A 15,645-nucleotide genomic window follows, 5' to 3' on the forward strand; every position below is an offset into this window, starting at 1 on the left:
CATAGGTGCGATGGTCCAAGGCGCCCTTCTGTGCTGTAAAATTCTACAATTGCTTGTCTGTGTAAAACTTCAGTTTCTGTTATTTTGGTGCGACAGTCTGCAGGAGTATGTGTATGATTTCCCCCTTCCCCCACTTTTCCTTACAAACCAGTGATTTGTATCATACTGATCTTGCTGTCCAGGGTTGACCAGTCTTAATTTGGAACCTTAATGCCATACTACACTATATTTTGAGTATCATGACTTCTCGTGCTTGGGAAGAAAGAACACTGCCAATACCAGAAACTTAAAATAAAAATAGAAAACATTGGAAATATACATCAGGTTGATTAACATCATAAAGAGGTTAATATAATAGGTTAATATTTTACGTGTGACACTTCATCAGAACCTTTCTCATGCTTTGCATTTTTTGAGTAATGGAAATGTGTTGCGTGTGATTAATAATCAGAGGGACAAAACTTGTCAAACAGGGACTTACCAAACCTACTGATCAGTATTTTGCCATATGATCCATGTCCTCCCATATCCTGTTGCTCGTGTGGGATATCCCCAGATATTTCAAAAGAGGTTGAAAGTTTACTGCCAGGCCACACGGATTATATGCCAGGCAATATTGTGCAACACAGTACTCAGAAATGCAGGAAATACTCTTGACAGAAAAGGCATAGATAGCTATGCGGGAATCTGTGGGATGGAATTAATCACTTGTTATCAGAAACAAAAAATAGTTGACGTGCACTGAGAGGCAGAGCTTGTTTCAGCTATGCATAGCATGAACAGCCACTTGTGAAAATCATTCATTGTTTGCTACTCCAGTAGATTCCCGTGAGAACAGTTTTTGGTTTTTTGTTTCAGTCTCTCTCCACCATCTGCCACTTTTCAGGTAAGCAATTTCTGTTACGATTAGATCAGAATTAACTTTAATTCTGCTATTAGTGAACATGTGTGTGAAATAGGATCCAGGCTAAATCATGTGAGTTGTTTGTATACTAATAAAGACAAATTTAATTTCCTCCTTGTTTCTATCATAGTATCATAGTAGGTACAGCACAGGAGGAGGCCATTTGGCCCACCGTGCCTTTGCCGGCTCTTTGAAAGAGCTATCCAATTGTATAAGAAATAGGAGCAGGAGTAGGCCATACGGCCCCTTGAGCCTGCTCCGCCGTCCCATTTGTCCCATTCCCCTGGTCTTTCCCCCATAGCCTTGTAATTTTTTTCCCTTCAAGTATTTATCCAATTCCCTTTTGAAAGTTACTATTGAATCTGCTTCCACTATCCTTTCAGGCAGTGCATTCCAGACCATTACAACTCACTCCATAAAAAAAATGTTTCCTCGTGTCACCTCTGGCTCTTTTGCCGATCACCTTAAATCTATGTCCCCTGGTTACTGACCCGTCTGCCAGTGGAAATAGTTTCACCTTGTTTACTCTATCAAAACCGTTCATGATTTTGAATACCTTTATCAAACCTCCCTGTTACCTTCTCTGTTTTAAGGAGATCAACCCCAGCTTCTCCAGTCTTTCCACATAACTGAAGCCCCTCATCCCTGGTACCATTCTAGTAAATTTCTTCTGCAACTCCTCGAAGGCCTTGACATTCTTCCTAAAGTGTGGTGCCCAGAATTAAACACAATAGTCCAGCTGAGGCCTAACCAGTGATTTACAAAGGTTTACCATAACTTCCTTACTTTTGCACTCTATGCCTCTATTGATAAAGCCCAGGATCCCATATGCTTTTTTAACAGCCTTCCCAACTTGTCCTGCCACCTTCACAAGATTTGTGTATGTGCACCCCCAGGTCTCTCTGTTCCTGCACCCCTAAAACTCCTTATTCTTCCTACCAAAATACATCACTTCACACTTCTCTGCGTTAAATTTCATCTGCCATGTGTCTGCCCATTTCACCAGTCTGGCTACGTCCTCCTGAAGTCTGTTACTATCCTCCACGTTGTTTACTACATTTCCGAGTTTTGTGTCATCTGCAAACTTTGAAATTATACCCTCTAAACCCAAGTCCAGGTCATTAATATATATAAAAAAGAGCAGTGGTCCTAATACTGACCCCTGGGGAACATAAGAACATAAGGAATCGGAGCAGGAATAGGCCATACAGTCCCTCGAGCCTGCTTTGTCATTCAATAAGATCGTGGCTGGTCTGTGACCTCAACTCCACTTTCCTGCCCGATCCCCATCTCCCTTGATTCCCTTAGAGTCCAAAAATCTATTGATCTCAGCTTTGAATATACTTAATGACTGAGCTTCCACAGCCCTCTGGGGTAGAGAATTCCAAAGATTCACAACCCTCTGAGTGAAGAAATTTCTCCTCATCTCAGTCCTAATTGGCCAATCCCTTATCCTGAGACCATGCTCCCTAGTTCTATACTCTCCAGCCAGGGAAAACAGCCTCTCAGCATCTACCCTGTCCCACCTTCTCAGAACACCACTGTTTACATCCCTCCAGTCTGAAAAACAACCGTTTAACATTACACTCTTCTTTCTGTCCCCTAGCCAATTTTGTATCCACGCTGCCACTGTCCCTTTAATCCCATGGGCTTTAATTTTGCTAACAAGTCTATTATGTGGTACTTTATAAATGCCTTTTGAAAGTCTATATACACAACATTAACTGCACTACCCTCATTAACCCTCTCTGTTACTTCATCAAAGAACTTAATCAAGTTAATCAAACACGATTTTCCTTTAACAAATCCTTGCTGACTTTCATTTATTAGCCCATACTTTTCCAAGTGCCAATTTATTTTGTCCCGGATTATTGTCTGTAAAAGTTTTCCCAACACCAATGTTAGGCTGACTGGCCGGTAATTGCCAGGTTTATCCCTCCTATTTTGAACAGCATTGTAATATTTGCAATCCTCCAGTCCTCCGGCACCATCCCCAGACCTAAGGAGGATTGGAAGATTGTGATCAGAGCCTCCGCAAATACCTCCTCTTTATCTATTTTTATCCTATCCAATATTGTTACTACCGCCTCCTTTACTGCTACAATGGCAGCATCCTCTTTAGTGAAGATGGATGCAAAGTATTCATTCAGTACCTCAGCCATGCTGTCAGCCTCCTCAAGAAGATCTCCTTTTTTGTCCCTAATTGGTCCCACGCTTCCTTTGACTGTATGTTTATAGAAGACTTTGGGTTCCCTTTTATATTACCTGCTAATCTATTCTCATACTCTCTCTCTTTGCCCCTCTCATTCCCTTTTTTAGATCACCTCTGCACTTTCTGTATTCAGCCTGATTCTCTACTATATTGTGAACCTTACATTCATCATAAGCCTCCTTTTTTCTGTTTCATTTTAATCTCTATATCTTTAGTCATCCAGGGAGCTCAAGCTTTGGATGCCCTTCCTTTCCCCCTCATAGGAATGTGTCTACTCTGTACCCAAACCAACTCCTCCTTGAAGGTCTCCCATTGTTCAGTTACTGTTTTGCCTGCCAATTTTTGATTCCAATCCACCTGGGCAAGATCCCTTTTTAACTCACTGAAATTTGCCCTCCTCCAGTTAAGTATTTTCACATTTGATTGTTCCTTGTCCTTTTCCATAACTATTCTAAACCTAATGATATTGTGATCACTGTGCTCCAAATGCTCCCCCACTGAAACGTGCTCCACTTAATCCACTTCATTTCCCAGATCTAGATCCAGCACTGTTTCCTTCTTGGTTGGGCTGGAAATATACTGATCAAGAAAGTTCTCTTGAACACATTTCAGGAATTCCTCCCCCTTTTTGACCCTTTACACTGTTCCTGTCCCAGTCTACACTGGGATAATTGAAGTCACCCATTATCATTACTCTAGTTGCATCTTTCGGTAATTTGCTTGGAAATGTTCTCCACTATCTTCTTCCCACTTGTTGGAGGCCTATATTATACACCCAATAGTGTAATAGCTCCTCTATTGTTCCTTAACTCTAACCAAATAGATTCTGTCTTTGACCCCTCAACTACATCATCCCTTTCCAGTGCTATAATAGTTTCTTTGATTAATACTGCCACCACCCCAACCTTCTTTCTTTTCTTCTCTATCTTTCCTGAATACCTTGTAGCCAGAAATATTAAGTACCCAATCCTCCCCTTCTTTGAGCCAGGTCTCTGTTATTGCCACTATATCATTCCCATGTGGCGACTTGAACCTGCAGCTCACTACCCTTATTTACCACGCTACAGGTATTTAGCGGGGCAATTAACATTTCTAAGAGACATTAAGTAACGATTTTTTAATTGAATTTTACCCACATTTTTAATGCCTTCCCTCCGATGTGCGAGCCTCCCTGCGATGTCTCCGAGCCTGCCCACGATGTCTCCAGCCTTCCTTGGATGTCCACAGCCCCCGATATCCGCCCCCCCACCCCTTCCGCGATGTCCGTTCCCAACCTCCCGATGACCTACCCCCCCCACCCCGCCCCGGCGATGTCAGACTTACCTGGCATCCGCACTGCAACTGCTTTCCTGCTCGACAAGCAGCCAGCCTGTCAATCTGGCAGGGTGTTGCACAGGAAACCCAGAAGTAAAATTGTAATCATTCAATTAGATCGCGACCGCACGTTCCGACCCACCAACTTTACTTCCAGGTTTTGTGCCCGAAAATCTCCTCCCCCCCTACTCTCTTCCCGGCTCCAAGTAAAAATCATGCCCCTTGTCTCTGAAACTTTAATATACAACTGCTACAAGCTGTTTTCCTCTGGAATCTGGAGTTAATTCAATAAAAACAACAATATTTAGGGTATCTCCATATAGTTGCACTTCGCAACCCCTCAGATAATGAAGCAGTCCGAGCCCGCGTGCAGCAAGACCTGGACAACATCCAGGCTTGGGCTGATAAGTGGCAAGTAACATTCATGCCAGATAAGTGCCAGGCAATGACCATCTCCAACAAGAGAGAGTCTAACCACCTCCCCTTGACATTCAACGGCATTACCATCGCTGAATCCCCCACCATCAACGTCCTGGGGGTCACCATTGACCAGAAACTTAACTGGACCAGCCATATAAATCCTGTGGCTACGAGAGCAGGTCAGAGGCTGGGTATTCTGCGGAGAGTGGCTCACCTCCTGACTCCCCAAAGCCTTTCCACCATCTACAAGGCACAAGTCAGGAGTGTGATGGAATACTCTCCAGTTGCTTGGATGAGTGCAGCTCCAACAACACTCAAGAAGCTCGACACTATCCAGGACAAAGCAGCCCGCTTGATTGGCACCCCATCCACCACCCTAAACATTCACTCCCTTCACCACCGGCGCACAGTGGCTGCAGTGTGTACCATCCACAGGATGCACTGCAGCAACTCGCCAAGGCTTCTTCGACAGGTCCTCCCAAACCCGCGACCTCTACCACCTAGAAGGACAAGAGCAGCAGGCACATGGGAACAACACCACCTGCACGTTCCCCTCCAAGTCACACACCATCCCCACTTGGAAATATATCGCCGTTCCTTCATTGTCGCTGGGTCAAAATCCTGGAACTCCCTTCCTAACAGCACTGTGGGAGAACCTTCACCACACGGACTGCAGTGGTTCAAGAAGGCGACTCACCACCACCTTCTCAAGGGCAATTAGGGATGGGCAATAAATGCTGGCCTCACCAGCGACGCCCACATCCCATGAACGAATAAAAAAAAAACTGACCTTGTTTTTGTTTTATATCTGAGAGAATTTAATCTTACTACCCTCTATGTATTTATAAATGGCTCTTGATCATATTAGAGTTGGTACCATGTGATTCCTGCTGAAGGTAGTCTTGTTTACCCCTGCATCTCGTCCACTTTTACTACTGCTCAGCACATCAACTCTCCTAACTAAAAGAGAATTACTCGTCTAAAGTATGTGGTAGCTGGTAACACTTGGCTCCTATTATTTTTGTGTAGTAATCAGAATTCTTCTCAGCCCTGGAAGCTGATTCTAGTATTCCAAAGGCATTCCAAAGTTCAGTACCAACTGGCACTTGACTGTTACTTTAGACTGAAATTATTTCTTCTTCCCCCCCCCTCGCTCCCATCCCCTCAGTACAAGTATTACATTGCTGTAAAAGGTATTTACTCACATATTTAATATGTACATGGGGGTATTCCAAAATAATATGGGGGAGGCATGTTTTTCAGTCCTTTAGAATATGAAAATAACAGTTTGGATGAATTTAGTGATATATTTCTCCGCATCACTCAATCCCCATTATGCGCACGATTTATGTATAAATCAAAGTGTGGAATTATGCACTGGCATGAGTTAATGCCTTTGGAGAGCAGGGGGAAAAATAATTAATTGGAGAAAAAATAATTAATTTGTTGCACTGACATGATCTCATTATATATCCCCATTTTGCCATTGCACCCTTCTACATCTACAAACATAGAAGGTTGCCACCTTTTGCTAGGTCCAAAACTGGACAGAGAATGGGGCTGATGAGGGTGCCCAGAGACACAGCATAGGAAAAGTATTTCAAGTATTAATTGGTCAATGGAGTATATTTATTTCAAATTTCTTCCACCCTTCAGGATTTCTTAGCTCCTGCCTGTTTGTCAGTTCCTTGTTTGGATACGGTGGGGTAAATTTTCATCTTCACCGCATGGGCAGTAATTTGACGGAGTGGATCGCCCGCCCATTATACAACCCCTGATATCAATGGAATGATAATCGGACGGGTTCTACAATGGCTGAGCGATCCACTTCACCAGATTATTTCCCATACGGTGAAGATGGAAATTTACCCCAGTGCCTCTGACTCCTTATTATTTCTATTATGATCTATAATAATCTTTCTGCTTAATTTTTGTATCAGCTTCTGTAATTATTTGAAGGCATACCGTTGGCTCACAATTATGAGGTGCTTTTCCAAATTTGCATTGCCAGTGAGGAACTTCATCCACAGGCATGACCTATTGGAAATTTTTAGTTGAAAAATTCTGCACAGCAGACACCAAAATTTTAGATGTGCTGCTATTGGCAGGTAAGACTCTCCACTGGCAGCTTAAAGTTAGAAAATTACTCTAATAGTGTAAGGCATTTATTTGGATTCTGATTTTCTGTTTACATTTTTTACATTTGCATGGCAAAGACTGACTGCTCCCCTCCTTTCTTCTGATGCTGAATTTCATGCTGTAATGGTTTTGCAGCTGCTGGAACAATTTTAATCAGTCCAGTTTTGATATTTTACTGTGAATCCTGTGATACCAAACAAAAATCAAATCTGTCAGAAACTTGACAAAAAACAAGAAAACTCGATCTCTGCTGCTTAGGTTATATTAAAATGGGCAACCTATTCGAAAATGGACTGCTTGGCCCAAAAAATGGGTGGTGGAAACTCCATGGAAGACTCTCAAGAAAGGCAACAATGGTACTTTTGGCAAGCAATGTAGACCTTTTTTAATCAACAGATTGTGTAATGAGAAAATAGAGCAGTAATTAAGCATTGCCATAACAGATCACTTAAATCAACTCGAAACAAAAGCATTGGTGGAAAGAATGAAACATTACTGTGAGAAAGCAGCTGTTACTCAGCTGTGCAGACCCCAACTGGCATATGTGTAAAACTACACTCAAAACAACAGCTGCAATTCACAATACCAGTTTGTCAGGCCTTTCCACTTTTCACTTCTTCAAAAAATTATTTGCAATATAACTTTTTCTCTTTTTTTGCTACCTTCACACGCCCACATTTGAGATCCTTTGGTGTTCTAAACATATCTACAGAGCCGATGTTCCCAGTAATTTAAAATGGAATGAAATATTGACCAGTTCAACATTCGCTATTGGTGTCCATTTTCTGTACTCTTAGTGGCAGTGTATTTACGTGGTTAATGGAATCTAAACTTCAATTACACAACTACCAATCTCAAATGGCCAATTTGGCAGTTCAGGAAGCATTTTTTAATGCAGGTTCCACTGGATTTTAATATGTGCCTGTGTTTTGTTTGTCTCCCCCTTTTCAGCAACTTTGTGCCATGTACTAACTCTTAGCTGAAAGGTAGGGCAGGCAAAGTATATGCAGATCTTTGCTGATGTTGATCTATAACTAGCCACCAAAAGGTATGTGAGAGCAGCCTAGAGACGTGCCAGCTGTGTTTTTTTTCTCCTCCCCTTATTGGGAAAACACAATTGTACTTCCATTGGCTTTGAACTCACTCTAATGTATGAATGCTTAACTTGTTCATTTGAAATTTATCTGCTATTTCAATGGAGCCGATTGCCTGTTTATTTTAAACAGGTTAATGCTTCTGCTAAAATGTCAGAGAAATGTCAGGCTAATGCATTCAGGCTTTATACGCGATTATGCAATGGTGTAATTTTAGGTCTGATGAGGGTAAGTTAAGAGTCCGCATTTCCATCGGGGTGCCTCATTCATCAGCAGTACATTTTAATGGTCAGATAATCATGGACATGATAATATAAGGGAAGGAACTGAATTAACGTACACAGTTCATATTGAAACATCATTGTATCAAGACTGGTGTTAACGTTCTGCTGTTGGTAATTCATCTTTCCAACATTGTTGGCCTCAGTAATGTGTTCAAACTTGTACTGCTGATTTCATTCGAGAATTTTTTAAAATTATCGACATATTTAAATAAATTTTTAAAATTTGTCATTAGAAGTGAACAGAACAAAACAAGGATGTTAACATTAATCATTTTTTGCAACTATTTGATTTCTACAGTACAATCATACCTCTGAGAGAATAAGGGGGGAGCTCAGCTTAAGAAGAACGGATGTAGAAAAATAAGATTCTTTAGCATGTAGCACAGTAAAGCACCAGCACATTGTACTCTGAAATGATAAGACACATTTGATGCCTTGCACCGAGCTCCCACTCTCAGCTGTACCACAGTGGGGGGAATGTGAATCATTGTCAGCTATTTCTCCACAGGGAGGGAAAGGAAATCAGAGAGAGCCTCACCCCGTGGTTACTCTCACTCATCTCCTACTAGCTGATTCCAGAGCTACATTGGTGAAGGCCTAGGAGCAGGATCCGCAGCTGGGGATAGTAGGTGATATGTAGAGCGGAAAAAGAGAAAATATAAAATTTAAGAAAGCGACTGGATAATCAGACAATATCTTTAATCTCTGAAAAGTCTAAATCTCCTTTCTTTTTCAGGTAAAGGTATGCCAGTACCACCACCACCACCACCACCTCCTCCTCCTCCTCCACCTCCACCTCCACCTGGGCCTCCACCGCTGCCATCTTCATTTGCTTCAGTAAGTCAGACAAGCTTAAATTGGGTTATGGTAACCAACTTTAAGACATTTGAATTCTGGCTATTTGTGGGGATATGTCAGCAGTAAGAGTTCAAAACATTACGCTGAAGGAGTGTTGCCTTTAACCAGTGGTCTACATATAATTTTTCAATTAAGCACTTCCTTTCCTAAATTCAAAACCAATTAGTCAGTTAGTGATGGTACACACATGCTTGCATTTATTTCTAAAGAATTCTTTTTGGCCACGATTTTTGGAAATGAACTTTGTGCTCATTAAGATGTTGGCCCATAAAATCTCCAAATCCACTTGGCTGCTGTAACAATGGTGGAACGGGACTTCCACTCTCTGAATAGTTGTGCCTCTGGCCCTATCCAAATTTGCAAGGGCATTTTATAATTCAAGTGGATGCCCGCTCCACTTGAACATAGCTAGGGCTGGGGTGCTTGCTTAGGGAGATGGATGAACCTGCTTCTGGAGCCATGCCACAGCATTGAAGAGCCAAGTGGACCAGCTGAAGGCTTAGAAAAATTAAAACAAGTGGTTGGTTGCCAAATAGGCTGGTTTTCTCTATGGCAGCTAATCATTCCAGTATTGGATGTGGCAGGGAAACCAGCTTTTGAATTTTTATTGGCCACATTTTCACCAGGATTAAGTCTGGGCAAACATGAATAGAACATTGGGTTAAATGCAGGATAAAGTTCTCTTAACAACAATGCAATTTAACCTTAATCCCAGTACGGTATCAGTGCAACATTTCTGATTTCCTGAAACAGCCATCTTTGTGAGCTTTATGTCTGAGAGAGACTGCCAGGCTCGTGCTGTGGATCCATATGTATGTTTTTCAAGAGTTGGAGACAACTGTAGATCATTTTCAAGGTCTGTCTGAAGTACTGGTTCTCATTGCAATGCATAGAGCTGCTCCAGACAGAGATAGGGAAAGTACTACCCCTAGACTTTCCTTCCCCTTTAATCAGCAAAAGCTGAGCCAATTGTTCGGTTGCACACTGATGTACTGAGAGTGAAATCTTGTAAAATTAGCTCTATAGTCTATATTGCAAGATAGCACTGGTCGGCCTCCAGTGTTAAATCTGTCATTTTGGTGGTGTCAGTATGAAGCTTTGTGACCTCTTTCATCAGGTAGCAGATTAACTACTATATCTAAACAATTTAGTCCTAGTTCGCCATGGGGGGAGAGGGGGGTCTATCTTCAACAAAGTTGTCTGAAGTTATCTTTCTTTCTTGATCAGTGACAATCTTCTTTCATTAAAATATGTCTACCACTTTGCTCGTACTTGTATGTTATTATACTATGATTTCTGTGTACTTCACCTTAGACTTTACAGTGATCTTCCAGAACTTCTCAAAAACCTTTTTGAAAACATTTTCTTCTTCAAAGATCCCCAAAACTTTCAAAAGACCTTTTCAAAACCATCTAATTTAGGTGAATAATCTTTGACCTTACACATCTTAAGCAAATGCAGTTTGATATCACTTCAAGTTATCTGACAAATCGTAGCAAACAAATAAATAATTTTAAAAAGATAAAAGCCTGGAAATTACTGAGTGATGCTGTCATACAAGCGCTTAACCCACTTGTATCAAATTTTTCTCTCCACTATTTTAACAGAGGCATTAACCCATTTATTTTAAATGGCGTAATGCATCTATTAAAGTACAATAACGCCATTCAAAGTAATTTCAAGGTTACATTTCCACTATGCAAAATGCTGTAGAAATTATAACTATCACCCTAAATTTTTAACATAAAACTCCTTGCACCTGCACCTTCAATGCAATGGTATACTATTAATGGTAATTTTGTTTCAAATATTTTAATACACAATGTTGTTGCCCGTAAGATCAAGGAAGAGAAATTGCTTTTTGTCTTAGTTAAATCCCGCTTGCTTGTACACACTGAGTATTATCTTGCACTGTTCATCAATAGCAATTAACAGAATTAACTATATAATTCACTCTCTAATTTTATCTGCATTGATCACTGTTATGTACTCATGATACGTTCCTGAAGGGGCAAAGTCCTTTGTGCCAACAGCATGACTTACTTGCAGTGGATATGAATAATTCAGTTCTACTGTAGTTTCAGTTTCAGGGTAAGCTAGGTCATGGTAACTGTGGCCTATTCAACCACCACTTTGATTCTAACTTCATTTGTGAATGTACTGCTGTACTTTTCTCTGGTGAGTATACATTTGCAAGCATTAAATCCACGTTTTGATGGTGAAATAGAAACAATAATTGATGCCAAGAGGTTAATCTTACAAGACAGGCATGAAAGTAGCTCCGTAACTGTTAATTATCATGTGATCTCTACTCTCTACTTGTAAGCTTCCACACAGCATATCATGTGACTATTATTTTTAGAAGCTGTTCCTCACGTTATCCTAGCAACATGTCTGAAATACATTAGCACACCTTTATTTCTCAATAGAAAACATAACGTCTTCACTGGTTGTATGTTAGTTGAGTGCTGTTTTTTACACTGCGCTGTTACATATTTGGTTGACTTGATTTATAAAATATTCGGTAATTTAATTGCTTGTGGGCTGGCCTTTAAAGCAGCAAAGAGCTTGACTGTATAAACATAAATATTTACTCATATGTGTACAACCGCTGCCCACTGTACCAGTACATCCCCTGCCCACTGTACCAGTACATCCCCTGCCCACTGTACCAGTACATCCCCTGCCCACTGTACCAGTACATCCCCTGCCCACTGTACCAGTACATCCCCTGCTCACTGTACCAGTACAAACTAATTGTGCACCAATATTATTCTTTCAGTTTAACCAGTGTTCATTTAGCATAAGGCATAACTTTTCTTGTGTCTATTGGCTATGTTGTGACTGGTGAGTATTTCATTTTTCGTATTCCATAGATTAAGGCCTATAAATTCAGCTGCGTAGCGCCCGTTTTTTGGGCACTAACTGGCCTACTAAGCCCCCAAAATGGCCGGCAGGAAGTGTGCGCACATTTCCAGCTGGAAGTGCACCGCCCGCCATATTTTGTAGAGGAGGTCGTGCTGGCAGCAGGAACACATGCCGGCAACATTCAAAATAAGGAATAATGCATTTAAATTAGGATTTACACGCATTATTCTTGCAGGATGAAAATCCAATCTTCGATCACCTCATCGCTTCACTCGCCACGTATTGACCTCACACAGCACACTATGGCACAAACTGGCAGGAAGACCCCCTTAAAGGGATCGTGCAGTACTTACAAGTTAGTTGCTGGTTTAGTATTTCTGGCTACTGCTTGACTTCTAGGTGTTTTTTTGTTGTGTTATATCACTCTAGAAAGTTCACTTTGTCTGTACAGAAAGAGGTTTCGCTGGTCCTGCACTGTTGTTGCTCTTTGCCTCACAAATAATCTGCATGCAGACATGGGTGCTCTCATAGGCCTGCCATTGGGGCTGGAGGATGAGGCGGAGCAGCAAGGGAGACACCACAGAGAAGGAGAAGCTGCCAGAAGAGGGAGGAGGGCACGGAGGCCATATCCACAGAGGGTCTTCAGGGAGCAATTCTCCTACATCAACTTTACTAAGGAGCATTGTATGAGGCTTCACCAAGGTAACTATCAGCAAGCTATGTCACCTGCTGCAGCCACAACTTGAACCTCAAACTAGGGCATGGGCAGCACTTCTGCCAAGGTCACCATCGCCCTCAACCTTTATGCTATGCCACGGGCTCCTTTCAGGTTGCAACAGGTGAGGTTGCAACAGGTGACATCAACAACATCTCACAGTTCGCAGTATGCCGATGTATCAGGGAGGTCACCAAGGTGAAACAAGACAAAAGGGCACTACGTTTAGTACGCATGGCAGGCCTCCCCAGGGTGGAGGGTGCCATTGACTACGTACATATTGCCATGCATGCTCCCTATCATCAGCCTGTCATCTTTATCAGTTGAGATTGAGCACAGAGGTTGGGATGGACAGAGAGTGAACTTCTAATGGAGTGAATTGCTAACACAGTGAGGACTTTCAACTGGGAATTTGGTGAGTATGGGAATTACGTGCAGAGGGACTATAAACGAATCTGTCAACTTTTAAAATTTAAATTTAAAAAAATACACAAAATAAAAAAAGACTAATTACTAATTATTTAGAAATCTAGATCACAAGTGATTCTATTAGTCCTAGAAATAAATTACTGATAAATAAATAAATAAAAACTAGAAATGGCAGTACAGGCTGTGTGTCGGGACGTGGGAGTTTGCGGACAGTGAGACTGTCCTGGATTGCCACATCTGCAGTAAATGTCTCTGGCTTAAGACATTCTGGCTGGGAGTCTTTGAGCTGGATTGTGAGTTAGAGACACTCCGACACATAAGGGAGGGGGAGGAATATCTAGATAGTTTTCTCCAGAGTACAGAGTACAGAGGAAGCACAGGAGCAGGAAGGGGAGAGTGTGATTGTTAGCCAGCAGGGTAGTAGGAATCTAGGAGAAGTAGAGAAGGAGGTCCCGCAGACACTGGTCCTATCCAACAGGTACGAGGTGCTTGAAACCTGTGAGGATAAGGATGAAGGCTACAGGAAGGATGCCCAGAATGCTAACCATGGTCCCGTGGAGCAAGAAGCAGCCCAAGTGGGGTGGGGGGGGGATAGAATGGTTGTGGTCATAGGGGAATATATAATCAGGGGGATAGATAGCGTCCTCTGCAGCGGCGACCGAGAGTCCAGGAGGGTGTGTTGCAAGGGTAAAGGATATCTCGGAGCAACTGGAGAAGAACTTGGAAAGGAAGGGAGAGGATCCAGTTGTCATGGTCCATGTTGGGACCAATGACATAAGGAAGAACAAGGAGGAGGTCCTGCTAAGGGAATATCAGAAGCTAGGAACTAAATTAAAAAGCAGGACCTCACGGTTGGTAATCTCAGGATTACTAACCAAGCCACATGCTAATTGGCATAGGGATAGGCAGATCAGAAAGATGAATACGTGGCTGAAAGACTGGTGTGGGAAGGAGAGGTTCCATTTCATGGGACGCTGGCACCAGTACTGGGACAGGAAGGACCTGAATCCTTGGGATGGGCTGCACTTGAATTGGAATGGGACCAAAGTCCTAGTGGAAAGGATAAATAGGATGGTGCATTAGGCTTTAAACTAGCAAGATGGGGGAGGGATCTGGTTTCAATAACAAAACCTTAAAGATAAAAGAAACAGGAGATGAGTGTAAAGGTCAGACCAGGATAAGGAATAAAGATAACATAAATAGTCAAAGAACAAATACAGTTCTAAAACAGAAGTATAAAAGGACTGTTCAAAATAGAGTAAAAGGAACAACTATTAAAAATGAATTAAACTCCCTGTATGGCAACGTACCCAGCATCCAAAATAAGACAGGGGAACTGGAAGCAATAATCCATAGCGAGGAATCAGATATAATAGGAATAACTGCAACATGGCTACATTAAGAACAGGACTGGCAACCAAATATTGCAGGTTATAACATAATGAGAAAGAATAGGGAAGGAAGAAGGGAGGTGGAGTATCTGTACTAATTAGAGATAACATAATGGCAGTAGAATAAAGGGACATAACTAACAGAAGGATAGAAACAGAATCCATATGGATTGAAATTAAAGATAAGAAGGGATTGACCACGCTAATAGGGGTATATAACAGACTACCTAATAATGGAAAGGAAGTGGAGGAAGAAATATGTAAGCAAATATGTGAAATGAGTAAAGGACATAGAATGATAATCATGGGAGGTTTTAACTACTCCCAAATAAACTGGCAAGAAGAGGTAGGTAAAGGGGTAGAAGGAATGGAGTTTTTACAATGTGTGCAGGACTCCTTTCTTACCCAGTATGTAAAATGCCCAACAAAAGAGGAAGCACTGCTGAATCTAGTAGTGGGAAATGAATTAGAACAGATGAGAAAAGTAAGCATCGGGGAACATCTAGGCAATAGTGATCACAACATAATAAGGTTTAAAATAAAGATTGAGAAGGACATAAGTAAGACAAAGATCAAAGTAATAAATTGGAAAAAAGCTGATTTTCAGGGGATGAGAATGGAACTAGGGAAAATAAACTGGAAACATTTACTGATAAGCAAAGAAATAGAACAGCAGTGGGAAACATTTAAAACGGTGATCAATAGAGTCGTAGAGAAATATATCCCACTAAAAAGCAAGAACAAATTAGCCAGTAATGACATACCATGAATGAATGCAAAAATAAGGGCTAAATTAAAACTAAAGAGAAAGGCATACACTAAGTATATAGACAACAAAGGAGAGGATGATAAAAGGGAATATAAAAAGGTTAGGAAAGAAGTAAAAAAATCAATTAGGAAGGCAAAGAGAAACTACAATATTAAATTATCAAGGCATATAAAAAGAAATAGAAAAGTATTCTACAGACACATAAATAAGAAAAGTCAGGATAGGGTTAGGGCCACTAAGGGATACAC

The 15,645-nt window shown here is 41.4% G+C and overlaps 1 protein-coding gene across 4 annotated transcripts in view; it reads left to right on the forward strand.

The window, feature by feature from the left end:
• LOC137340189 (WAS/WASL-interacting protein family member 3-like) overlaps positions 1–15,645 on the forward strand; it is a 93,651-nt gene that overhangs the window by 28,362 nt on the left and 49,644 nt on the right. The window contains exons 1-2 of one of the 4 annotated variants that reach the window (XM_068002602.1): positions 794–886; positions 9,104–9,204. In XM_068002602.1, coding sequence (XP_067858703.1) covers positions 9,112–9,204 — 93 coding nt within the window. In that variant the 5' untranslated portion in view covers positions 794–886; positions 9,104–9,111. Of the gene's footprint in view, positions 1–793; positions 887–8,270; positions 8,312–9,103; positions 9,205–11,308; positions 11,404–15,645 lie in introns of those variants that run through there. The other 3 variants (XM_068002584.1, XM_068002593.1, XM_068002609.1) reach the window with 3 other exon arrangements.

This window comes from Heptranchias perlo, chromosome 2, assembly GCF_035084215.1.
Source record: "Heptranchias perlo isolate sHepPer1 chromosome 2, sHepPer1.hap1, whole genome shotgun sequence".
In the NCBI taxonomy this organism is placed as follows: domain Eukaryota; kingdom Metazoa; phylum Chordata; class Chondrichthyes; order Hexanchiformes; family Hexanchidae; genus Heptranchias; species Heptranchias perlo.